This window comes from Xiphophorus hellerii, chromosome 6 (genome assembly GCF_003331165.1).
Source record: "Xiphophorus hellerii strain 12219 chromosome 6, Xiphophorus_hellerii-4.1, whole genome shotgun sequence".
NCBI classification, from domain to species: Eukaryota; Metazoa; Chordata; class Actinopteri; order Cyprinodontiformes; family Poeciliidae; genus Xiphophorus; species Xiphophorus hellerii.
The window spans coordinates 22,602,188-22,628,896 of NC_045677.1; the positions used below are offsets into that span (position 1 = coordinate 22,602,188).

Consider the following 26,709-nt stretch of genomic DNA (forward strand, 5'->3'; position numbering starts at 1 on the left):
CCAGATTGAGCTGCAGAGTCTAACCAGGGAGGTTTCCTACCTGGACCTTCCACCCCCTGCCAACCAAATCTCAAGTTTAGCTGTAGACTATCCTGACTCAGAGGTTAAAGTTTTACCTGTTCCAGACGTAGCTGGGCATTGACGAGTTGGTAAACAATAGATTCAGAGAGGCCTGCGTCTCTTAACAGGAAGGACGTAAGGATCTCATCGTCCTTCAGAATGTCATCAATCTTCAGCCCACGGCCTGAAAGGAAAACCATTAACATTGATAGTGAAAGATCAGGCACAGGCAGAACAATATTGGCCAGAGCAACACTGGATAAGGAAATGATTCACAGGAAAACTTTAGGCTTGGTTATAAACAATCATTTTCAGGAAAGCATTGGCTATTATACTGACTGAAGCATTCCTTGTTTTTCTGTTTACCTGCAACGGCGGACGGATTGTTGCGTAACGTGTCCATAAAGTTTGAGAAGGACGCCATCTCACGCCAAAGTCTACCATACTGCCGGACCTCTGTCTCATTGAGCAGAAGCTCCTGGATGTCAACGTAGAATTGTGCCAGTCTAAAGTTTGTCGAAAATAACAAAACAACTTTAAATAAATACTTGCTCAGAGTGAATTTAAGAGTGCTGTTTTGACCTTACACTGAGTTGTTATAGTTGGAAACGATGCCCGGTGACTCTCCTTGTGTTGGATATCTGAAGCAGGGGTTGTTAGCATTGCAAAAGATACCCTGAATCCAGGGGAGAATCCCTGCCGATGGCAAGGCCTTGTTGGGGAAGTGACCTAAAGAAACAGACATTCAGAGAAAATGTGAAAGCTCAGGATCTGATTATTAAAGACTCTCCAAATGGGCTGCCCTGTGTTATTCTTTCCATGTAAAGAACTGCAGCAGATATCAATATGTTTTCATAGATGGGGGTGAGTTAGCAGTGAAAGCTGCTGGTGATGAATCTCAGCAAGAAGTTCCTTCTCACATTCATGCTGCTGGTAGAGAGGATTGGCCTTCCTCAGCCACACCAGACCAATGAATAACAAGACGGGCCAGGAGATCTCCACCAGGAAGCGGATCTAAAGAGAAACAGTCCATTACTGGGAAGTATTAAAACAACATTAAAAAAAAATCCTGAAAGCTTAAAAGATGCTGTATCATGAAGAATTCTGTTTGGGCTGTTTCAGTGCATGGGCTTTTTCAAAACCCATGTACAAATCAGGGGAGGCTTATACCTTCTGCCTTTTGCGAAGAGTCCAGTTCTTCCATAGTAACAGGCGGATTTGGGAGCCTGTCTTCATCGCTCTGCAGCTCAACCCCTGGATGGGGTCATCAGACTGTGAAGAATCTGCAGAGACAAAACTTTAATGGTGAGCGGAGCAGTTCACCACTTAGACAGCAGAGCAACTATCGGTAAGAAGGGGTCTGAATAGCACTGAAATGATTACACCATGACATGACGCATGGGATTAACGAGGGATTATTTACAGTGTCTTGCAAAAGTATTTAAAGCTGTTTAGGTTGAATGTCTTTTGTGAGAATTTTATGTGATAGAGAATGAAGGGAAATTGTAAAAAAGCTTTTAAAATATTCTAAAATACATCCCTTAGGATCAAAGTACATTATTATTTAAACTGCACAGTTTGTTGTTATTTTCCTCTTAATGTACAGTATATTATTCTTATTTTTATAGGGATATTTCTATTTTTTATATTTATAAAATAACTGAATTGAAGGAAACAGGTCAGTTAGGTTAAGTAATTAAATTCTTGCCACTATAATCACCTGTGTTTAATAAATAGAGTGGGGGATTTCCTATTGCTCACTAATAAATGCACTTGCTGACAATAAAAAGAAAGGATTCCACAAAATAAAAAGATTTAAAAATTGCACTGAATAAAAAAAGTGTACTAAAAAAGTGTACTGCTTTTTTGTGTATTTGCATCAGCGAGAGCACAAAAGGTTCAAGAAACTAGCTCATCATTAGTTTTTATTTATCCAATTTTATTTCACATTATGCCAGATGAACAATAACTAAAGCATTTGATTGTTAGAGTTCCAACTTATGTGTTTGAATCAGAGTGAGTACAAGAGACCCAAAATTATGATGTGCCTGATGTGGTTTTTGAAGCTGAAAGAACTGGTGATGATCAAAGACATTATCTCTGGAACTTAAGTAGTGCAAATTTATATATGTTCTTTTTCAAAATGTTCCATCTGATTGGCAGCCATGTATTTTTGCCACTTTTTAATTGAGTAAATGTTAAATTTTGCAATATCTCCTTGAATACAATTCTGATTCGGCTTCATTCTATCTGAATTTCAGTCTATCGGAAACAGAAATGTTACTTTAACATCTCTGTTTCTGATTGGTGAGTTATGGGACTTTTATCTTGCATCTTCCCTCTGATGTTGACTGGACGGTGATGGTACAGGCTGTAATGTAAGTAAGTGCATGGTGGGTCATTTGAGTCTATCCCTCCTCAAAACACAATCTGCAAAGTGGTGACAGCATCATGCTGTGGGAATACTTTTTTCAGCTTCCAAAGGGAAGCTGGTCAAAGTGGATGCAGCTAAAAAAAAATAGGGCAAACCTGGTAGAAAGACTGGAAAAGATTTAGTCCTAAACATACAGACAGAGCTATTAGGGACTGATTTAGATCAAAGCATATCATTTGTCAGAATGGCCCAGTCAAAGTCCAGATTTAAATATAAAAGAAAATATGTGGGGAAAAAAACTACAAACTTGACGTTCACAAACTCTTTGAATCAAATCTGAATGAAATTTTAACTCTTTTGCAAAGACAAATGGGCAAAAATTGCAGCTGAATGTGTAAAGTTAGTAGAGAGATAAACCCAAAGACTTCCAGTGTAAGAAGGTGGTTCTGTTCAGGGGTACTGAATACAAATAGTTATCAATTTATTTTCTCTATAACCACCTATCATCCCTCTTCAACTGAACATTTTATGAATAGTTCAGCCTTTAAAGCATTAATACTTTTGGACACACCTGCAGAAAGCAAAATAAGTCACAGTGAAGTAATACGTCTTCTGCTAATGAAGCTATTTAATTGGAAACATAAAAGTTATGAAAGAGAAAGATACAAAAATCTTGAAACAGAAAAAGACCATTTCTTTTATTAGCTTACAATGAACTAACCCAAAGGCTTGTTAGCTTTACTCTCTGAGCAAAAACAAAGTCATGTAGTCATTGTTTGTTTCTCGCCAGCCTTGACCTCCTTTTGGATGTGACCCAACTTTCGATCTAACTTGATTGTAACAGGCTTTTCTGTCAACTCTGGAATTGTCTTGACTTTAAATCACTTTAAGTAAAGCCTTTGGAGGTGTTCCTGAAAAAGAGCGTTTAACCCTTACTGAGCCATTGTTTCGTCAAACTGTTACTGCTAAACACAGTTGCTAAGAAAATTTAAGGATGACTTCATGTCTGCATTCACATGCCACCTGAATGACAACTACAATTTAAACCTGATCCGTCATGGGGTCTTTTTTTCACAAGGAACAAATTAATTTTGGAGAAATCAATCACTATGCACAAGTTATTCACAGATGGAGCATCACATAGTGCAAGAACATGTCCAGTAGATTACTGTAGACTGCCAGATGGAGAATACGGGCAGCCCAACACTTGTGAAGAGAAAAACAAAAGGGGAATTGCAGCTAGAAAACAGAGGAAGCTAAAAGCTGTTATTATGTCTGAGTTCTCGGAAAGCATCTTCTTACTCAAAACACAAATTACACACAACAGGATTGCTTTACACCCGCTCTGCAGAATTCAGGGAGAAATTACCCTGCAAGCATGTCACAACCTATCAAAGTAACTTAAACAACAAGCGATACATTACTTCAACTATGTCAGCAATAACAACCACACACTCACACACACGTCAGGTCTTGTAAGATGTTTCAACCCATCAGATTAATCAGTTGGATTCTCAGCCTTACCTTCTCACCGGATCACAACAAAGTCGAACAACATCAAGAAAAACGGTTTCACAAACAAGCTGAAGTAGTGCAAAACATTAAACCGGGTAGAAGAAGTGCTTCAGATGACTCCGAGCTGCCCACCCTGTCTTTCTTCCTCTCTCCCTCTCTGTGCTGCAGGTCAGCAGCACTCCTAATCTGATTGCTCTAATCTCCCGGCTCAACATGGGCAGGCAGAAAAGAGACAACAGTCATCCATTTTGAGGTAGAATTAGGCAGATACCTGCAGGAGAAGGAAAAGGAGGGAAACCTGACGGAGAGAAAATCGGGAGGTGGTCTTCATCACAGCAGCAGTAAATATGTTTGTCAAAGAAAATAACCTGAGCAGAAATGAAACTGCACCAGCGTGTAATCCCACAGCTAAACACCTACAGAATAAATTAGGAGTTTGGATTTATAGGACACAGGAGCAAAGGCGAGACTAAGAGACAGCAGCATTTGTTTCAATTTTTGTGTCTGAAATGAGTTTCCTCTGAGCGGAGAAGGCGCAGGTGACATGAGTAATTAGCTGAGGAGAATGTGAAGGTTTCAAAGTAGGACATTAAAGCCAGCTGAGCCCCCAGCAGATGCAAAACATCCTGAAACCACAATCGATTTGAGTTGGAGCAAATTTGAAATCCCTCAAATGCAGAAGAAAAAAGAAAAACAATCCAACTGGATGCATGACTGAAATATTAAGAAATGACAAATCTAAAGCTGCGAGTAAAGCTAACAGTTTTATGAGTTTCCACATTTCATTCAGGTTCTAAATAACTGAAATCTCACCATATTTATCAACGTCTAAAAATGGTTGGTTGAAGTCCATGTCTTTGGGGGGGGGGGTTTTCCAAGTAAATAAATAAAAATAAAGGTTGAACATCTAAATGCATCCGTTTGACAGGTCTGATGCCAATTTACAGCAGTTATTTGTTAACTGGAGGACCAGACGCAGGACAAATCTGAATTTTGCATAAATGTGCTTGTATTATAAAACAAAATAGGTTCTAATAAAAATATATGTAAACGTAAATTACAATATTTTAACACTGAAGGATTACTGTAAATGTTTGAGAAACTATTCTGAGGTGCCATAGGTACAAATAAACTTCATTACTGTACTTTTTTCTGTTTAGTAGTTATTTTACAGATTTGTTATTTTTCTACTTTTCAAAAAATATATTTAATGAAAAATAAAACAAAAAATTTAACTGAAAAAATGCATTTAAAAAAAACAACAAAAAAACAAGAAATAAGTTTAAAATAACTTTTGTTTTAATTTGCAGCAAGAACTGTTGCATGAATATATAAACATTTACAAATATGTACTGTAAGGCTTACATACTGAGAGCAGATGTACCAATCACAGGCCACTCAGGACACATTTAGTTAAAAACAGGAATACTTTCAATTAATTATATTAAGAAAATTGCATTGAAAATATTCCAATTATTCCCCGTAATGTAAAATACATTACATATTTAAATCTAAAAACTAATGGGACATCAGCATTTAAGCCTGGAAGTGCGACATGTAAAGTGTCATTTTGTAACAGATTAACACTGAACAAGAAAACTGACTGACTTACAGCGAACAGGGAAATAACTTCTTTTTGGCAAATATACTGTTTAAAAATATAGCAGACAGTAAACATTGTTGTTGGCACCAGAGTCTATGTATTTGTTTTGCTTCCTTTGACCAACTGCTGTTGGTTCCGTCTTTAACATGTAAAAAGGAATATATTAGTACTTTGAACACTTTCATGGTTTTTCTTGACTACATGTTCTCCCATTGACCACAGACACATTAATATCTACAAATATAAATTTTTGTTCTTTTTTTTTCAGACAAAATGAGCCTCTCTGTGTTCGTTCTCCTGCAGCAGTTGGAGTCTTTGGTAGATGGGTTTGGTCCCGGTGGGGCTGAGGTCATCGGGGCTGCTTGGAGAGGGAGACTGGGGGGGAGAAAGAGTGGGGGAGGTCGAGACCCCGGGGTCAATGGCGCTGTCTGTGGAGTCCTGAGTCTGGTGATGTGTTTTTACTGGGGGTGTGGAAGGGGAGGCTCCTGGGGAAGTGTTGATAGAAGTAAGCAACGCGCTGGTGGCTGTGGTTGTAGTCCAGCTGGAAAGTGTCCTGGATCTGCTGCTACTGGAAACCGGGGGGATGTAGAAGGTACCCGGCGGGGGTTGTAGAGTCCGTGGAGCCCTGAGTGTTAGTGAAACTTTTGGCGAGCCGCTGGCAGAGGATTCTGCATCTTTTTCACTTTTGGAGCTCCACACAGACTTGACTGGCAGCATGCTAGGGCTGCTGGAGAACATGGTGCTCACGCTGCTAGTGGTCGTAACCACAGAGGACGCAGTTGCAGCAGCACCAACCGTGATGGGCAGCGTGGCCTTCATCGGCTGCAACCCAGAGCTGGTGGGTGGCAGATTGGCAACTATCATGGCAGTTCTGGATGTCATGTCATAATGCTTGTACTTCTTATCCCAAGTCCTTCTCTGCATCGTCTGTGTGTCGATAAAAGGTGTAATGTAATAGGTGCTTATTCTGGATGAGCCACTCTGTCGAGCCCTCTCAGGTTCTGGGATCTCCTGAATCGTTTCTGTGTCCCTCTGAGCGGAAATTCCATCGACCACATCCGTTTTGTTACGGTTATTCCTCTCCGCAATCTGAGCAGGTGTCAGCAGGCGTTCCAGCGGCATGCTGATCGGTCGAGAAACGTGCCGAACGACCTGGTTACGCAGCTGGACCTTTGTTGGCAAGGTGTTGGTGTGGTAGGAGAGCGAGGAGCTGGGGCGGTTAAGCGCCAAGGTTGATCTCTGGACCTCTCGTCCGCTTGACGTGTGCAACCCATTGAGCTTCTCTGCAGCTGAAGAGTCTGATTGGTCTTTTCCAGCCTGGACCTCATGCACCTCATCCAGGATGTGGGATGATGGGATTACCGAGGAGTATCTCTTGTATACTTTTGCACTCTGAAGGCACAAATTTGACAAAGAGGATTACAATGTCATCACATTTACCCATCTAAATTTTACAACATACAACTCAAACAGCCAGATGGAAGAACAGGGACAAGGAAGGAGCTTGTAACCTCACTACTAGCTTAAAATATCAGACACATTTATTATTATCTGCTAGCTAAGGTAAGCAAAAAGATAAACATGTTAGAAAAGTAAAAACTTGAACTTCAAAAAACCCCACATTGTTAGAAATAATAAAATCACTGGAGGCACAGGTATTGACACCTGTACAAGCCTATGCTGCCAATCAACAGTGCTTAGTCATCTGGTATCGCTGTCAAACAATCTGTTGACAAGTAGGTAGAATCTAAACTGTTATGACGGAGGCTTAACAGTTCTGCTCCTGAAAGAAACAATATCTTAGATGTGTGTTGTTTTTGCCCCTTGGTTTATAGTTTCTCTGAGTTTTAAGCTCAGTTTCCCTGTGTTATTTAGTCTTGTTCCTTCAGTTTCCCTGCTTGCATTCTACCACAGTTGTTTTTCATCTCCCCTAATTAGGTCACCTGGCTGACATTTTCCATAACTGCCTCAGTATTTAAACTCACTGGGTTTTTTTTGTTCATTGCTGGAATTTTCCATTTCACTACCTCCATTCTATGACTTATTCTCCCTGTAAGTACAGTTTATGTTTATGTCAAACATGTCAATGTTAGAGCTATTTAAAGGTTTCCCTACAATTGGGGGATTTAAATGAAATCAGTTATTTTAAAAAATATTTTTTAGCTAATTTTTGTAATTTTTAACAATGTTGTTTTACATCCCATGAGCCGTTTACATCTTTCATTGCAACTTTACAAATAATGTTAAGTCAAAAATCTAAATGATGTGAATCAAACTGCACCATCAGGGTCCTCCTCACCTCCTTGATGTCCGTTAGCGAGGTAGAGTGTCTGCTTAGCTGGCGCACCTTCTCCTGTGGGGTCAGTCTGGGAGACGCTTGTGCACTGGTGGTGGTGATTTCGGAACCAGGTGGAGTAGTTGCATCGAAGATCATGTGAAAGTGTCTCACCATCATCTCTACCATCAGTGCCTGGCAGGGGTAATCCACCAGAGAGGAGAGAGACACCTCTGCGTCGATCTGTCTTGGTTTTACCAGAGTGGGTCCGAAGATAATCCCCAGGTTACTTGCATTCATTTTGTTCTCATCGGCCTGTTTACTCACTCTGGGAATGCAAAGGGAAACAATGAGCTTGATAAGTAATTTCCTTTTAGTCAGTTTATTTTCTTTGGGACTTCAAAAACATAAATTTAAATAAAAAATTAAAGCAAAGCTTTTTTAAAGAGTGTCAGCAGTGCAGTGATGAATGGATATTATAAACAATGGAACCAAGAATAATGTTTGGAAATACATGTTGATGTTGATTAAAAAAGAAAACAAAATATATCCCATGCTTATAACATAGTACTATACTACACACTGGTGCCAGCATATGTTTGAAAACCAGTTCAATTATACTGAATAAACCACAGGTTTTATGCTGTCATTTTCTAACAGTTCCTGCCAAGCTTTAGGGAAGTGTCTGTTTCCCCATGTGTGTCATGAGGAAGTTGGCGAGTCAGTGTGACTGTAAAAAGAGCGACATACCAAAGCCTGTCTCTTAGTTCCAGATCGTACCTGTTCAGATGCGTGATAAGGTAACGCAGAGTCCTGTAGTTGGTTGTGGGCAGCTGACGCAGCAGATCTTTGACCTTCAAAAGGACTCTGCTCATCTGGGCGCTTGGTGCTCCTTTCTCTCCCGCCTGGGAACTCGGAGGTTTATCAGCTTCTTCTGCTATCACTCTCTGACACTCTTTAGCCAAGCCAATAAGGTTGTTATAGAATCGATACTGGATCAGTGGTTCTGGCAACTGTTGGAAATAATACTGCAATGAGTTCTATGCTTCCGATTAAAAAAATATGATTTAGCGATGAAAACGAATGAAACTATCAATATTGATACGGATGTCATTAATTTTGGGCTGTTAATGATGCATTTGATCTGTTCTTATTTTAGGGCAGAAATGTTTGTTCAAAGCCACTTTAATTTAAAACTGCCCAACTCTGATAGGGTATTGGACCACTTTCCTTGAGAGAAATGGTAAAGCATATTTAATAATGCAAATGCATATTTAGAATTTTTCTTTTAGAACAACACTGTCTGTCCATCTTCAACCAAATCTATAAAAACTAGAAGACAACTAAATATCAATTGACTAGTATCCATGGTGAAGTAAGTTTAACACCAAACTTGGAATGAATGTGTGTCAACATGGTTTATGCTTTTTAATGCCCTTCGAAAACCCTGAGAGAGTGTTGTTGTGGCACTGATGCAGAACAAAGAATGACTATGTCAAACTTCTTTAAATTCCCCCTAAATCTACACAGTTGAAACTGCTTCTCTGCAACTTCCTGTGGTACTTCAAACCAAGTATGAATGGGGATGTATGTATATTTTGGGACCAGCATGAATTAGAGGAAATTCACAATAAAGTCAGACTTTAAAAAACCCCATAAAAGTTGTAGATTCATTCCTCTTTAGAAATGGTTTTATGATGCATCCCTGGTGCATCATAAAACCCCAAAATCATGGTGCCATTCATGCTGATGAGAGTATCTGAACTTCTGATTGGCACAGCAGCTGAAGATTAACTGAACATAATAACAGATGTCTACATAAGTCATTGATTTCAAAAATCTTCAGTAGGAATTTGATAAAAACCTGTCTTAGGTAGAGTTTGAGGACATTGCTGATGTCGTGAGGTGAGAGTTCAGACAGTTCAACCAAATCCTTCCCGTTTTCAAACGCCTGACAGAGCTTCTCCACTCTGGATTTGGCCCCATTGACACGATAAATGCCCTAAAAAGTAAAACAGGCACATCCATAATTATCTTATATATAAACCAGCTGAAAAGATTATTGTTAACTGATCATGTAATTATTGAGGAAATTTTAATAATAAAACACACAAAGGCCATAAAAGTACCTTGATGTTGAGGGCTCTACTTTCGATCTCAGTGGTACACTTTTTGATTATAAAGGGGATTCCATCCGGACAATTCTTCGCTGCTTGGGCGAAGTCGATACCGAACAGCTGCAGCCTTCCCTGCAGCTTTTTGTGACCACACTGGATGGGGAGTGTCTCTAAGCATTTCTTATGGCATGCCAAGGAACACTAGCAAAAAGATGCATAAATTACAATTAGGTGTCACAATATTAACGCTTTAATTTATTAGCACTTGTGTCCTGCTCTATCTGTAGAGTTAAGCCAAAAATATTCTGTAACCTTGACAAATTTTAGATTTTAAATCATGTTTATTCAACTATAAAGTTTGTTCCTGAAAGGAAATGAAACAGACATCTCAAAACATTATGAAAGAATGTATTTGTTTTATTACAGATTATTAAAAAATAGATTTGGAGCAATCAAACAACTAACTGACACCTCAGTTAACTGGTGTCTATGTTTTCACTGGTATTTTGTCTGTTTATCTTTGCTGTTGAACTCCAAGTCTTTGAGTTTGAGAGGCCTGTTTGCCTTAATCTTAGCTATTTCCACTGATTCAAATTCATCTAAACAATACTTCCAATCAGAAGAAACATGTTGGGAGAAATGATAACATAACTTTACACCCGAATCTGTTAGTGCTATGAATAATTTTCGGCTTAACTGTATCAACAATAAGACACATCATTGTAACAGTCAGTTGAAGGTAATATGATTTGTACCTCTTCACATTCGGCTCCATGAAAAACAACCAGGCTGTCACACTCTCTGCACTTGGATGGGGCTCGTAGTTTTCTTAGCTTATGCGTTTGAGCAGCTTTTGACATCTGAGTATTTCGGAAAGGACCAGGAGAACCTAAAGTCTCTGTCACCATCTCTACCAGACCTAGCAGTAAATATCAAAAAAGAGCACATAAACAGGTGATGTTATTCAACATTTCCCAATAAGAAAACTAACATAACTTCCCGGGAAAAAACTGAAGCTTAACTTTGGGGAAGTTGCTGGGCTTTGTTTCTGTCACCTAACTGTACAGATATTCTTCCCTTTATTTGATGTTCAAAACAAGCACAAAAACTAATGTAACCCCAATCAATTATTCTCTGCAGACCGAAAAAGCATAGGGAGTGAAAATATTACATGTAGCAAAACTGACATCCGATCAGTGCAATGAGGCAATCTGCTATGCATGAGAGAAAATTATGCAATCCCCTCAAGACATTTTTATTTCCCTATGTCAACTAATCTGCAGGCTGTTCTTAACAAACCAGTGAAATACACATAAGAAGACAAATAGATGTTTCCTACCGTTGTCAAAAGGAGAGAGAGGCTCCCTGTCATCCAGATCATCAGCTGAAGACATGGTCCCAGTGGAGGGAGTTCTGGGCAGCCGTCGTTTGAAATCACCTGTTTAGTCATTAAAAACAAGGTTACTATGTACTACGACTGACTGAGTTTAAAAGTCAACAACTACAAAAGAGAAACTGTGATGGTCACATGAGTACATTAAGCTTAAAAAAACAGTAAGTAGTGTGTCATTAAATTTTAGCAGGAGAAGGAAGTGAATTTGGAGTGAATGTGTGTTTGTTTATCCTCTGCATAATGTCAATAAGTTACTAAAAAGAGAAGCACTGTCTTAAATATTGAAATGATATAATTCATCTAATAGTTTACAGATACAATACTGCATAAATTGTCTCTCCCTCAAGTATTGCAATTACATCTACAAAATAATACGTCACTCTCAATGCATAAATTTAATAAAAATACAATTTTAGCACAACTTTTTTTAATAGCTTCTAATGAAATGAAAACATATACATATATATATATATATATATATATATATATATACACACACACACAAAAACATACACATGTATATTTTTTAAATAAATTTAGAAGGGAATAAGTGTGAAATCGTCATGCCTGGGCTAGCGGTGGGGGAGTCCATGGATCTGGATTCGCTGCTGCCCCCAGCACTCTCTGAGTCGCTGCACATCCCACCCTGGCTGCTGGAGGTCCAGGCTCTTAGCGGCGCCTGGCTCCTCAGTGCTTCGGAAACACAGGGAAAAAAAGCAGCAAGGTTCAACAAAACGGCATTTGTTTGGTGGTTTTTCAGAAATGGGCAGTCACACTCACATTTTAGACTTATGAGTAAGCAGCACTGCTTTAGACTTAAAAAACAAAACATTCCCATGAATCAGCAGTCGGGGTAAGTCCCCTCTGGGGCTGATAAAGACAAAAGCAAATTGAACCAATAGATTGTCATGAGCTGTTTAACCTCCTGTGGCAAGAACTGTTACATAAGGAAAAAAAAAAAGAAAATCAACATCCGGAAACTCACATGTGCTAACATGCATACCTGGGATGTCTGTGCTGCTGTTGGATCTTCGCTCACTGATTTTTGAAGGTCGGTGAAGAGAGTGGTCTACGTCGTCTCCGCTCAAAACATCACAGGAAGTGATGGAGCCCTGTGACAGGTTGCCATGGGAAGAATGGGTGCTCCCTTGAGACCTTTTGGTAAACCCAGACCTGGAAAAGAAAAAAATCAAAAAGTTGATTTTTAATGCTTTCTGATTTTAGTTGTAGTTGTCTTTTTAGACTCCTACAGTCAGTCCAGCATTATTACATTATGTTGAACCAAGACTGACATAGGGAAAAAATGAATAAAACTGATTGCTTTTATTCTCTGGAACAGAATGAATTTAACCAATTCTAAAATTCTACCAGGTTAATCGTAAATAAAGCATAAAAATTCTAGAACACTACAGACAGGGTGTTTTGCAGCTATGTAGAAAAATTTAATGGTATTTGTAATGTATGGTTAGCAAGGTTTTATTATTGGCAAAAAGATATCTAGTTTACTTTTTTCAGTTTTTGAGGCTTGAAGTCTTCTGAGGTTTTTGTAGTTCCACAGTTGATAGAGCAACCATTTAGCATTTTTGCTGTGCAGCTGATTTTGCACAACGAATGCAGCTGCAAAGCCACAATGAGCAAAAACAACAATTAGCTGGCTTCCAACCAAACAGCAAGCACGTTTGGTTTGCAGAATGTATGTTGTATCTTTTTCCAGTGAACATAGCCTTTCCCAAGCAATTTCTTGTGTGACAGAGACTATATTGGTTCTCTGTTTGTAAAGGTATGTACTCTGTTCTGTGCCATTGTTGTGGAGCAGAGCTGCAGAGGGTGCAGCTGAAGCACAAGCCCTTACATTTTGCAACATTCAAAGCAAAGAGCTCAGTTTATCAACCAGTAGAACAGGCTTTTTTTCCCACACAAATACCTGTAAGGATAAAATGTTACCAGTTGATCTATCAATGACTGTAGGGTAAGCAGCGGTTTGGACCTAATTGGTTACGATAACAAATTATAAAGCTATGAATGCTGCCGGTGGCGTATTGTCACAGTTAAAGTAGCTTTCTTAACCTAGTTAAAGCCTTTAATGTCCAAATGTTTTGTCACAAAGGCAAATTTGCCCAATTGAAAGTACCCATGGGTCATAAAAATGTTATTCCTTTCTCACTTAATATGCAAAACATTTGTCTAGTTTTTCATTTGTAACTGATCAAACATACATTAAACATGCAACATTGTAATAAGCATAAAAAGGAATATTAAATAATTTTAAATCTCAATTATATAAAAAACATTCAAGTTTATCTCATTTTAAAGACTTTTTTTTACCTTTCTGAGGCCAAGTGTTTGCTAATTTGCTGCTCTAGAAAATAAAAGCTTAGGCTAAGATCAACAACAAAAACAGGATGCAGATCTTTCTTCAAAAAGGCTAGTTTAAGAGCCAAGTTTAGTGAAAGGCACATTCAAAACTATTTGGAGAAAAAAGCTTCTAGATGTTTGGAAGTGCTATTTTCTATGTAATTAAAATAAAAACAAAACATGTAATAAAAAAGGTAGTTGTTATTTCGTAAGATTAAGCTGGTGGTCCAGATTTGTGCCATTTTTGAATTGTAATTGGGTGACCCACAAAACTATTCAATGGTGCTGATAAACGCTGATGTTAAGAAACTATGATTAGGACATCTATAAGGAGAAACAACAGAAACAAAATGTAGGAACCTAAACATCGCTTGCAAGAGAGTAGAACACTGCACCATCACAATACAATTGGAAAACACATATTCTGATCAAATGTAGCGCCTTACAATTACAGTATTAAGTTTTCAAGCAAATCTATCAGGTTGACTTTAATTCACGTCAGTGTTGTGTCAGATTGGGACTCAGTACTGGCAAAACCCAACATTGGAATTGGCATCTGTCCCTAAAAGGCCTGATCAGCAAATCCCTAGAACAAGGCAGCAAAAATATTTCTCTTATTTTTCAAAAGTGATTAATTATGTTTCTAAAATAAGTTGTCTTAATGTAAAACCAGAGATTGACTGAAAAGAGTAGGAACAAAAACTGAAAGGAGACCAGTTAGCAGATTACTACCGCAAATTGCATAACTGAACAAAAACCTTCACAATAATGAAAATACATACATTCCAATCATTTTACTCTTCAGTTATGATATTTGTAATTAAATCTGACAGAAATAACACATTTAACCTCTCATCTTAATTCATGCTGTTAAACTGGGTTATGAAACATTGTTTATTTTTCTGCGTAAAATCTAGCAACTGTCAGGCTCTGAGAGAAAACTTGGGGGCCCCTCGAAACCAGAGCCAAACTCTCACGCTCGCAATCTTCCCTGCAGCATTCAGCCTGCGACACAGATATTTCCTGAGGAAGGGCAAGAAATTCAACACGCGATCTGTCTCTCCCAGATTTTGTCTCTCTTCCTCCTACTCTGACTCACTGCTACCTCCGCTGAAAGAAGAAGTGAGCAACTTTAAAATGGGAGGGGAAGACTATGAAGAAACACTGAAAGATATGTTTTTTTTAAACAATGTTAAACTAAAAGAGCTCAAGATTATGTGTCAGCCAGGCTTAATGTAACAAGAAATACACAAATACAGCTCCTTAAGAGTATGAATCAAACTTGAACTTTGACAAACTGTCGCCTTACAAGTATAAACGTCAATATATTTATGTGAAAGATCAACTTAAAGTATTGTGCAATTGTGAAGTGGAAGGAAAATAATACATCTGACATACATTTGTACTCAGTCTCCTTTATCAACCTGATAAAGGTTGATAAAGTCAGCTAGTGTAAAGCTAATTTTATTTGCTTTATACTAGCAAATAAAATCCAATGCAAGCAATTATAACCAAAATACTATATCTTTTGACTATTGAAGAGATATATGGAGATCTATAGCTGAAGTGCGAGAATCTGTTGACAACACTATTACCACTCCACCCCACAAATCTGGCCTTTATGGAAAAATAATGAAAAGAAATGCATTGTTGAAAGAAAGCCAGAACACACATTGGCATTTTTTGACACAGCAAAAATGTGGAACAAGGGGCTCTTGTTATGTGTGGCTTGAAAACAAACAAAGCACATCAGCCTGAACACACCATAGAATGTGCAGTAACCTTCCCTTTACTTTCTAGTTTGTCATAAAATAAAATAACATTTATAGTTACTGTAGCTTACCTGAAATTTTCAGAGAAGGAGTCTGGCTGAAGATGCTCTTTAGGAAGGTTTTTAGGCAGGTTCCGGACAAAGTTAGCGTAGCATCCACCTGGTTCATACAACTTGGCATTTTCACTCAGGGCCTGGAAGTGGGTTGGGAGCGACACCGTCTGCACCTGCTGCATCTGAAACCAGTTCACTGACACCTATAAAAAAACACAAGGATGGTTGGCATTTTACAAAATATTAATGTTTTTATCACTGCATGGGAAGCAAATAAAATTGAAGGGATGAACTGTACCAATATTTTATTTATTACATATACTTTAGAAATCTTTCAATAGGAGATAACGTTGCTTGTGGAGACAATTCAAGCACATAGTATGCTAAGGTAAGTGAATCTTCATCAGTGCCGACTGAAAATCTACATAGGGTAGGAAGAGATTTAGTAATGTTATTAGTTGTTACTGTCACTGTCACGTGACCAAACAAATGCCACATGACAAACCCCCTCACCTTCAGAAACAAATGGCAAAAAGATGGAAATAAGTATAGGTTGTTAATATTGACCTAGTTTAACTTATCGAACTGATACCGATATGTTAGTGTCAATATATTATGCATCCCTTAACAGTCCAGCTAATTTCTCATCTGGAAAGAATAAATTGGTCTCTCTTACAGCTTTGAGTGTGAGGTCACACTGGAAGATCATCTCTCGGATCTGTGTGAGGATCGTGCTCTTGGTATTGGCCAGATCCATCCGTTTGACGCCTGCGTCAGCCCTGCAGCTTTGGAAATGGTACTGAGCTTCCTCAGCCTGCTCAAAAACAATAGACAATGGTTTATGGAAGTTGCTCATCCCAAATAGGTGGCACCACAATCCCCCTGTGTAGTAACCCTTGCAAACCTTCTGCATAGCCTCTTCCTCAAGCTTTCTCTTCTTCTCCAGCTGTTTGTTGCCAGTACTAGACTGCTCCTCCTGGGAGCGGTTTGTAGACGACTGGGCTTTTCTGTACTCCTCTTTCCTCTGGTCGTTCAAAGCTCGTGCCTTACGCAAAGTTGTGTCAACCTCTTGCTGCCAAAACCAAACGATTTTGCCACATTACTTAATTTATTGTGACAGGGTATGAACCAGTTACCATAGAAACAATCAGACATGCCCTTTTCAATTTTTAGCCCAGCATGAGAAGAAGCACTGTAAGAAACTAACATTAATACATTCTGATATGAAAACAATGAAATAAACATTAGTAGAGCAAAACATATAGATTCTACAAACCAACTGCTTCTGTTCTTCTGCACAGTTGCATGGCATGAGTGTAAGAATAGCTTAGCAGAGCAGTTTGCTAAGAGAAAAGTTTACTCTTCTTTGCTTTCCTAAGTATGTTTCAAGTGTCTGTCCAGAGACTTTCAACAAACCATTTTCTTTTGCTCTCTCTGCCACTGCTCCTTAATGTCCTTCCTCAACTTGTCCAGTTCATTCTTGCGAGCCTGAAGAGGCTGAAAGTAAACAGAGAAAAGAACAGCGTGGAGTTACTGAAAGAGCATTTTATAAGAAGTTTAGTCTCTGGATAATTAGGCAGCTCAAAATTAAAATCAAAATGAATTTCGCTGTAAACTTAAAAGCTTTCAAGCCATCAAGTACACCTTTGAGTCATCAAAATAAAAACGGAGAGAAACTAACAAATTAATTTATGCTTATATGCAGATACATCATTACAGTGAGTATTAAAGATGATTCAAATGGATGATAAAGATAGCAAAATGATGCTTTCAATGTTTTGTTTTTGCCAACATGAATTAGCAGATTCAAATGCAAAGGTTACAGAGCAATTCTTTTTTTAACAAAATGATGAACATTTACCTGTATAAATTTATTGCTTTGGAGAGCCAATGAAGTCTGAATGAGCAGCTGATTGTATTCAATCTCGTTCTTGAATGTGGAAGCGTAGATGTCACTTAGAGGCATGTAGTCCTGTAGGAAACATGGAGAAAGCAACGCTTTTGTGTGTTTTTGACTCTCTCTGTTTTATAACTATTTGGGACACCAATTCAGCAAGAGACCAATGCCTCATATAAAGTCTTAAGTTTGTTACCTGCTGACTGGTGAGCGTCGTTGCAGACTCTGCCATTTTGGCATAGCTTTTGGCATACTCAATATCTGACAGAAAAGATCAACACAAGAAGAAGAAACTATAAAAGGCTGCGATAAATGAACTAAACAGCAAACGTTTATTATATTTCTTCAGATTTGACAGAAAATCAAGAGTGCCAAGAAATTTCTTCCACTCAAACATTTTAGGACCAAAAATCATAATTTTGTTTTTCTGTTACATCTATTGTTTATATTCATCAAGAGCAGTATTATGCATGTCTTACCCATGGCCAGCCGTTTCTCCATACACCCCAGGAGGTCTTTAATGTACTTTGACAAGGTCTTTGCATAGAGTAGAGCGGACTCGACCCCACTCTCATTCTTCTGCAGAGCCAAGTCAACCTCTTCTTCTTTTGACAGCGACACCCCTGGGCCTGTGGAACCAGGAGAAGAAGCAGACATCACATATGTGGTGTGACTAGAATGTCCCAAAGCTGAATGTACGTATCTCACTTCCACTTTCCAGCATATGTGTGCTTGCGTGGGGGTGTGCGTGTGTGTGTGTGTAGGGGGGAGGTAGATTAAAAAAACAGAACAAGATCAGTGAAGTTCACAAGTTGGGAGGGTATGAAAGTACCAGGAACACTTCGACACAGTCTGGTAGCATTATGTTCTTTTTATGTGTCAGAATAGACAACCCTCTCAGCTGCTGGCCACATAGTATTACTCTTCAACAGGCATTGAAATGAGCAACTAGTGTGGAAAAAGCTGCAGAAATAACAAGGGCTGAAGTCGAGGTTTAAGGCGGGTCTACCTCAGGCATTTAAGACTCAGAATACTAAATTACTCAGCTACAACTGACATTTCAGACTGCCCAGAGCTATAAAGCAATAATTACATGCTTTGTAAAAGAGCCATTAATACCCCTCACATTTGAGGTCAAAGGTGTTTCACACAAATATAGCTCAAAGATAAATAAGTGATTGTGAGGCTAACTTACCAACGAGATCCCTGCTCCCCGGAACGTAGCCCTCAGGATCCACAGAGACGTTGTCAAAAGACTGTGAAAAAGAGGTTTGAGATTAGAAGGAAGAGGAAGGGCACACATACAATCAAAGTCACACATCAGTAGTAGCTGGGGTTTTCAACACTCCAATTAAGCCCAAGAAAAACAAGGTCTTGAGACGTTTTAAATAGAGGTGGGGTGAAATTGCTGCCATTAGTGTGCCTTTTGAGAACTTTCATGTTTCAAAACAAAAATTAGACTAACAAGAGGTCTAAAAGGTGGAAAACAGATAGGTGATGTCTCACCCTGCTCCTTCTGGTCTGGGGGATCCCCAACCCTGAGCTGCTGTCCACATCTCCCATAAGGAAGTCAGAAACTCTGTGGCGTAAACATGGAAAAGAAGAGAGATTGAATAGTCCATCGATCAACAAGCTCCTGCCTTTTCAGGTCCTATTTAGAAGGAAAAAAAATTGGCGTTGAACCACAGTACTCACACATTGCCGAATGTGAATGCCAAAGTGTCAATGGATGTGTGTATCTCGCTGAATATAGCCTGCTTGTTTTCTGAATTCACTTCCTTGAAGTTAATGCCTGGGGAGAGAGATAAAAGTAATCTAGAACTTCAACGACAAAAAAATCTGAATCATAAAACAGCTTTCCTGACCTTCCCCACTTAAAAATGTGAGCTCTCTGTGGTTAGCTGATGAGATTTTAACACATTAAAAAAATAACAATAAAAACACAAGTGAGAAATTAGGCAACAGAAGAAGAAATAAAACATGTAGGCCTCCTTTCACATCAAATATTCAATTTTAATGACTAAAGGTTTTCTACAGGATTTTCTACAGAGACATTTGAACCAATCTTTCAAGTGGCTACAACACATTGTCAGTGTACTCCTTTACCATTTTGTATTTGTACTATTTTCATTAGTAACTTTCTTGGGTATGAAAAGAAGCCATCTGCCTATGAAATTATTAGTTTTATCAAACCGGTGAAGAAGCAAACCAACATGGAGCAGACATCAGGAGAAAAGGAAGGCTAAATGCATTACAGTAAAGTTTATCTGTTTTCTTCTCTAAGCTTTCAGCTTCTGTTTGTTCGTGCTGAACAGGCTTTTGGATAAAGATAGACTTTTTCATCAACAGGGGAACAGAGACTGATATTTACAGTTATTCCCATTCCAAATGGCAACAAAAGATGCAAAAGTAAGGTTGAAATGTCAATTTCCTAATCACTTTGTTTGTTTTGCAGTGACTCCTCTTTGCATTTGTTTCTAACATAACTAATGACTGTTTAGGGCATGAATGCCAGAGAGCATGTTTTAATCTCTGCTTTCTGGAGGAGTAATTGGAACTGGCACAAATCTATTATTGGTTCTTCTCCAATAACCCTCCTAAGCCATATTAAAGAAGTTAGCTTTTGTCAGAGCTAGTAAGCATTTGCATACATTCAACAGTTTTAAAGAACATGACAAAAAAGCATAAAATACAAAAACTAAAGAAGAAGAAATGTGTGAAGTCTGTATGTCATCCTACCAATTCAAAGCGCCCCTTTTTAAAAAGCCTTAACGGTTGTCAAGGTGGAAAATTCAAGGAATATTCAGAAACAATCCCAAATTTTTCCTCCTTTGATAAAAAGTGATCGAATCCGTTGGTCCATCATACATGCTGCTCATACTCAGAAAACTGCAGCTTTTTAAAAGCTGCTGTTGACAGAGTCCTCGGCAGTTTTAGAAAGCCATCCAGGCTGACATTCTCCGTGAACTTGTGCACCAGGCTTTCTTCGCACCAACCATTATGCCCAGGAAGATGACAGCGGCAGTGAGCAATCAGAGGAACCGAAGACACAGTGAGTGAAATCCAACTAAGCAGAGTACTTCCTGTCTGCCCTGCAACAGGAAACACTCGCACAGCTTGAATTCAGTGACATGTAAAACTACAGACAAGCTTGACAGCTCTTACCTCTTCATTCCTCCACCCGGTATTGTTATTTTGTAAATGGAACCAGAAAAATGCAGCAATTTGAATATGTAGCAGGGAACTTTCAATTCCCAGAGTGCTCTCAAGCTTTTGTTTCTCCATTTTATCTTGATTGGAGCAAATTCAGTCCATGTCAGTCACGGACGGGTGATTAAAAATCCAAGAGGTCACGGAATCCCGTGCAAGAACGGCGCCACATTCCAGGGAGACTCTGGAGGCCACCAGAAGAGAGGAGGCGCGGTACGAGCCTCCCTGTTGTGCACCTCCCCGTCTCTGAATGCTAACACACAGCTCTGCACTGGCTTCTTCCTCAGGACATCCTGTGGGTCTCTAACAATGATTCCAGACCTCTGCCTCCCTTGTCATAGCTGAAATTTGGAAACTGCATCATTCAAGTATATAGCCTATTGTTTTTTTTTCATGACCGACTGTAAATTAGGACATGAGCTTTAATAGAATTACGGTACTAGTTTTAAGTGTTCCAATTCTTGGATATACCTAAGTTTATCGCTGATCTGTCTGCGTTGTATTTTGATCTCCATGATGCTGTTTGTTCACACAGTTGCACTGCATTTTATTACGGACATCAAAGTTAGGTGGAGTTAGTACAAAAGCATGTGCAACACTCTTAAGACTTTTATTTTGGAAAATAGACTTAAAAATACTCATTTTACTACAACTTTACAATTTTACTATTATTTATCTTGAATTGTTCAATAACATAAAACCTCAACAAAAATATACTTAAGTCTGTTTGTAATGTTACAAAATGCTGAAAAAGTAATGAGCGTAAATAAGCGTGTCACAATAAGCAATTAATCGCATGATAAGTTAAAATGAGCTTGATCATTTCCATTTTGATGATCAATATTTTTAGAAGAGCAACTTTACAGAGACATTGTGTGTGTGCTTTTTATTTCCATTTTCTTTGTTGTTTTGTTTTGGGTTTTTTGTCATGTTTTATTTTGGATATTTAAAATAGCTTTCTCTTCCAGTGTTAAGAGTTCTTTACAAAAATAAAGTTTATTGGTCTTTGAGAGGGCAAACTTGCATTTATATACCATTATCAATATAGCACTTGAAAATCGTCTCAAAACAACCATATCATAATAATTACTGGGACAAATTATCATCCAGCAAAATTTGCTAGGTATAAATATTTTTGCTGTGTCTTCTTTTTGCAATATGTTAACCACTTCTAAAACTATGAGCTAACTTAAAAACACCAAGACTTAAATGTATAAAATAACTACTGTTATTCTTATTCTGAAAAACACCAAAAAGAAAAAAAAAAACAATCAGCTCTGCACATGTTTTTTAGTTGACAGGAGAATGAGGAAACTAGCAAAGAAAGGAAGTTCAAGCTTTTATTGGAATGTCCTGCATTTTTTCCTGCTTTGCACCAAGTGAGACAAAAAAGCAACATAGCAGCTTCTATCTGGAGTAAAAACTGAGTTAGTCCACTGTTAATTACAATTGCCTTGTTCCTGAGTTATCACAGTCTGCACAAAGTGTCAAATAAAAATAAATAAATACAAGGAAAACAGCTGGAGTGGATACTATTTCATCTGAAATTAGTTAGACAACCATGTGTGTGAAGAAGGAGGAGCCACTCTGGCAGCCATACAAATGCCCCAGGTGTCATGTGCAGGCTTCAAAGAGCAACACAGGTGAGAAGACGACACGCTGAACACAGAGAGGGGCACAAGGCCTGTTATCATCTAAACCACGGAGTCTTCCTCTGTCATGTCTCACTGGTTCATCTGTCTTTTAAATGCTCCTTCACCGGCTCTTTGTCGCTGTCAGTTTGGTCATGCTTTTATGCGTTTTGCTTGGCTATGAGGGCTGTCCATTTGAGGAGTCAGTTAACGTAAGGCACCCCCTTGTGGACAGCTGGACTCAAAAGGAGAAAGAAAATTGAAGCACACTGCAGCACACATCATAGCTTTCTCTGGTATCTCCATTATTTTTTTGTGTCAACATGAATCACGTATATTTTTATCCAGTTTTAGAGAACAGAAAATATTTTGACAACATTTAGTTCAATGTATATCTTTTAGTTTATGTAATAAAAGTGTAATAAAATAAAAATTTGTTTTCATTTAAAAAAAGAATAATACGTAATATTAAAAAAGAACTAGAGAAAATTATTTCTGTGTACTTTTTAAGTAAGTTAGTCAATGATCTTTAGACTTATTGGAAATCTTTTGTTTTCGTTTTGCATTCTGAAAACTGTCAACACTTATCTGAAAATACAAGAGAATGCAGACGAGCATTCTTAAGGACTAAGTCACACTTCGGAGACAGGACAGGTGACCAGACAACAAAATACCTCACAGCTTAGGAAAGGCGAAGAAAAGACAGAAAATGGACAGGCCCTGAAAAGAGGCCTCTGGAGATGTTGAATAAGGAATGAAAATTACAGCCTTGCTGCCTCCGCTGATTCCGAGTGCAAGTCTGGAGAGGAATTTGTCTGTTGGTCACATCTTGAGCAGATGAGCAGACTTTTTGAGTTCAATGACAAGAAATGGGGACGTATCTGGTGCTTCAGGAATCCAAAGGCTATTGTTGCCATTTTCCCAGTGCCACATCTGCAGCACATCTTTAGCAAACACAAGGAAAACAGTCCTTGTCTGAACTGTTACCCTTCGGTGAACCCTTACTTTGAATGACTGATCAAGCGATATGCTTCATGCTAAGATAATCAGATAACATTAGAATTGGGTTTGGTGGATTGGCATGTCCACCTGCCAGAGAAAAAAAAACAAGTCACCTTTGACTTTCGCAATAACTGTGCCAGCAGCTCCGAGGATGTCTGCTGAGTTCAGGGTCCGGTGTTTGCCGATGACGGTCTTGAGAACACGGAGCAGCTCTGCCAAGCGCTCCTGCACCAACTCCGGAAGACCCTCCAGGTTGTCTGGGGACAACAGAGATAGAAAAATAAACCAAGTTGCACAATTGTGGGACTGAATCACGGTAATCAAAATTCTGAACTAATGTCACACAGTAACATCACAAACATGCCAGGGTTTAATTAATTTTCCAAAGCCAAATGCTATATTTCACAATCCCTTAGTCATTTGGCAACCCTGATGCCTAATCGTCAAATTCTTCTCCGGGTAAAAGATACAGTGCATGCTCTGCTGTTATTTATCTGAGCCTCATGCAAAAAAATGGAAGGAGATAGTTGTGGTTAGGCGACAAACACAGATGTATGCAAGTGCTGGTGATGTCACATGTTTTTTTCCCCCCTTGACACCATTTACAACGGAAATATTGTATTGTTTGCAGGTAGAGCTGTGTCAGCTATGGTTAGGAAATTCATGAACTTAAAAAGGAGATTATTTGAAAAGAAGTGATCAGATGCTTTTCTGCACTGTTTGCATCATACATCTCACAAAGAGCATCAAAATCAAGTCAAACTCATCGTAAACTTGGTTGTAAATTGACACATATGGTAGCAATTAAACAGTTCCATGTCTCTATTTGAAGATAAAAAGGAAGTAGAAACAACAGAAAAAGCTGCATGCAAAGTAGAAGATCGTGCAAGATTTCTTTAGAGTCAGTGAGGTTACACAAGATGACACCGGAGAAGAAGAATGTATAAAATGTGCCTAGATTAGCCCTCTCTCCACTTTTTCAACCATATCGCATTCTGTCAGTCCCTCTGCTATGAAAGGCATCTGTTTCTTGCGGGACCAAATGCAGCAGCGAGAAGGAAAACCCCGTTTAAAGGAGAACTTGTGCAACTATCCTGGCTCTCTACATGGTGCTTATTCTCTCCATCACAATAAAGCTTTCAGAGCAAAATAAAAGCCATGATGAGTAACACAACACACACCAAAAAAAAAAAAGCAGATGCAAAAAGCAAGGCAAAAATGTAAAATGTTTGATTTAGCTTCATCAGCAGAGGCGGTGTAGAAGCTGGCACCAGACATTAGGTGAGTTCATGTCTAACTTACTGCTTTGGAATAAGCGGGGGCAGAAAAGTCATCTGTTCTTTGTCAAGGCTACCCAAGCGAGCAGCAGGGCGAGACGAGAGGCAGAATTTATAGGAGTGCTAAAAGGATTTGCCGAGGGAGTTACAAGGCAAAGGTTTGGTGTGTGTGTTACCCTTTCTGCTCCTTCTTACATACACACTAATTCAGCATTCTGGTGTAAAACATACACAATTTCGAGCAAAGACATAGAACTACCATGATGTGATTACTTTTGTATAAAAGACCAATAATATAAAAACAATAATAAATGCAGATTTAGAAAGATCCGACCTTCCTATGTAGTTATAAAGGAAAATGTCTTTTAAATTGAGTTTCACTCCTTCTTTGTCCTCAGATGAGAGTGAGTGACACCTCAGCACCGACTTTGAAGTTTGCTTCCCTATAGACACGGATAATGGATGTTCGAATAAATGTCCTCCCATTCCTTTCAACCCCCTCCCCTCCAGTCGTGATCAACAAGGCTTTAGTGCTTAGCTCTTGGGCTTTTGAGGATTCTCCTATCAAAGATTTGTGTGGGTTAGTGATTAGCATATAAGAGCCAGTCCTAATCAAATGCACACCTGAGAGTTAGCACTTAGCATGAAACCAGAGGGGCATGACTGAAGATGCTGCTGTGGGATTACAGAAGTGATGGCTATTTGGATCACTCGTTTCCTTTTTTACAAACAGGAATTTAATTAGATGAATCTACCTTCCTTTGTTTACAGTCACCCACTGTCAATACTCACGAACACAGAGTAGGTAACCGCTGTGATGAAACAAATAAACAGCAGCCGACCCTTACAGTGAAAGGTAAATCCACCGACAGTGACCTACAAACAAAGACCATGCATGTGCTAATTAGAGTAAAGTCTCAAACATCTATTATAGTAACAACATGCATGAGACGATAGGGAACTAAAGCCCTAACTCCTTCCATATTTTAGAAAGTAATTAAATGTGAAATTTTTATAAATCAGCAAAGATAAGCTTCATTACCTAAAATGGTGATGAAGCTTTCTAGACATGTAGGCTCACACATCGTCATAGATGTGCGAGTTGAGTTGTCTTGTGTTTTACACACGAAGGCTGGGATCAGTGGTTCTGCTGCAATATGTCATCAAGAGGTGCAGTGGAAATTTTACGGGTTTAGTGTGGGAGGTGGTCCATTGTTTCAGCAGCGATAACAGAGCTGAGGCGTATTGTTTAAAGGAAGACCCCCTGCCAAAGCCAGCGCAGTCCAAATCTGCCTGCTGTTTTTGGAGCAGCAAGCACATCAGTTGCAGCCACGTTTCATAATGCATCTCAACCATTAATTTGCTACAAGAGCAAGATGTTCTTTACTCACTGTTTTATATGTTTACTTATAAAATTGTATTAACAACAAATACTTAATTTTTTACAACATTTACAGTGCCTTGAAGTATTAATGCCCCCTTTTAACTTTTCCACATTTTGTCACGGTACAACAACAATCTTCAATGAATTTTATGGAGTTTTATTAGGGTTATCAAAGTTAACGTTTTAAATGTGTGCTTACTAAAATTCCTGGTGAACTGTGTTATTTTGGGAAAGTGTCATTAACGCACAGGGTTCTGCACTTTTTGGATCTCGTCTTGTTTGAAGATTATTTTATTTCAACTTCTCTATGGGACTGATCTTCTGTTTATTAAAAACGTCGTCTCTAAAAACAGCTCCACTCTTTCTCCACCTCTCCTCCTAATCGATGCTGTCTGACAATGCCACTCACAGCTGACAGGCAGAGAAACAGTAACAACCTTGTGATTATTTTACTGCTGTAGACAAAAACATAGTTCAAAATTTTTTTCTACAAGCTGTTATTCACTCCTGAAGCAACCCTAAACATGCATAAACAATGAACAGTTTCATGTGTCCAGATTCAAAAATGATTTTACTTTGAGCAGCAAAGTCAAAGTCTGTTAATCTAAAATACAATGTAACTCAATGTAAAGAAATTCTGCAGATGTCTTAGCGTAAAGAAATCTGCAGAATTTTAGGATTTTTGGCTTTAATAAGCTCCTCAAAGTGAATCTTCCTCATGAAAATCACACTTTTCATGACTACGTGGATCAGTTGCTAATCAAGCCTTTTTATTGTTTCAGTGGTTTGCA

General features: G+C 38.6%; 2 protein-coding genes across 5 annotated transcripts in view; both read right to left on the reverse strand.

The window, feature by feature from the left end:
- Window positions 1–4,655, reverse strand: part of LOC116722248 (retinal-specific phospholipid-transporting ATPase ABCA4-like) — a 46,883-nt gene extending 42,228 nt beyond the window's left edge. The window contains exons 1-6 of one of the 2 annotated variants that reach the window (XM_032566454.1): window positions 3,959–4,655; window positions 1,231–1,343; window positions 981–1,074; window positions 648–789; window positions 427–566; window positions 117–244 (exon numbers count right to left, since the gene is read on the reverse strand). In XM_032566454.1, the coding sequence (XP_032422345.1) occupies window positions 117–244; window positions 427–566; window positions 648–789; window positions 981–1,074; window positions 1,231–1,296 (570 nt within the window). In that variant the 5' untranslated portion in view covers window positions 1,297–1,343; window positions 3,959–4,655. Of the gene's footprint in view, window positions 1–116; window positions 245–426; window positions 567–647; window positions 790–980; window positions 1,075–1,230; window positions 1,344–3,958 lie in introns of those variants that run through there. The other variant, XM_032566455.1, reaches the window with a different exon arrangement.
- A 571-nt stretch (window positions 4,656–5,226) lies between these two features.
- LOC116722024 (rho GTPase-activating protein 29-like) overlaps window positions 5,227–26,709 on the reverse strand; it is a 34,252-nt gene continuing 12,769 nt past the window's right edge. Inside the window, exons 3-22 of one of the 3 annotated variants that reach the window (XM_032566102.1) lie at window positions 23,371–23,514; window positions 19,110–19,206; window positions 18,921–18,993; window positions 18,610–18,670; window positions 17,894–18,043; window positions 17,611–17,675; window positions 17,379–17,489; window positions 16,934–17,014; window positions 16,422–16,589; window positions 16,194–16,331; window positions 15,536–15,720; window positions 12,341–12,510; window positions 11,905–12,030; window positions 11,284–11,382; window positions 10,700–10,863; window positions 9,957–10,145; window positions 9,692–9,829; window positions 8,608–8,840; window positions 7,852–8,155; window positions 5,227–6,944 (exon numbers count right to left, since the gene is read on the reverse strand). In XM_032566102.1, coding sequence (XP_032421993.1) covers window positions 5,817–6,944; window positions 7,852–8,155; window positions 8,608–8,840; window positions 9,692–9,829; window positions 9,957–10,145; window positions 10,700–10,863; window positions 11,284–11,382; window positions 11,905–12,030; window positions 12,341–12,510; window positions 15,536–15,720; window positions 16,194–16,331; window positions 16,422–16,589; window positions 16,934–17,014; window positions 17,379–17,489; window positions 17,611–17,675; window positions 17,894–18,043; window positions 18,610–18,670; window positions 18,921–18,993; window positions 19,110–19,206; window positions 23,371–23,514 — 3,824 coding nt within the window. In that variant the 3' untranslated portion in view covers window positions 5,227–5,816. Of the gene's footprint in view, window positions 6,945–7,851; window positions 8,156–8,607; window positions 8,841–9,691; window positions 9,830–9,956; window positions 10,146–10,699; window positions 10,864–11,283; window positions 11,383–11,904; window positions 12,031–12,340; window positions 12,511–15,535; window positions 15,721–16,193; window positions 16,332–16,421; window positions 16,590–16,933; window positions 17,015–17,378; window positions 17,490–17,610; window positions 17,676–17,893; window positions 18,044–18,609; window positions 18,671–18,920; window positions 18,994–19,109; window positions 19,207–20,153; window positions 20,551–20,579; window positions 21,339–23,370; window positions 23,515–26,709 lie in introns of those variants that run through there. The other 2 variants (XM_032566103.1, XM_032566104.1) reach the window with 2 other exon arrangements.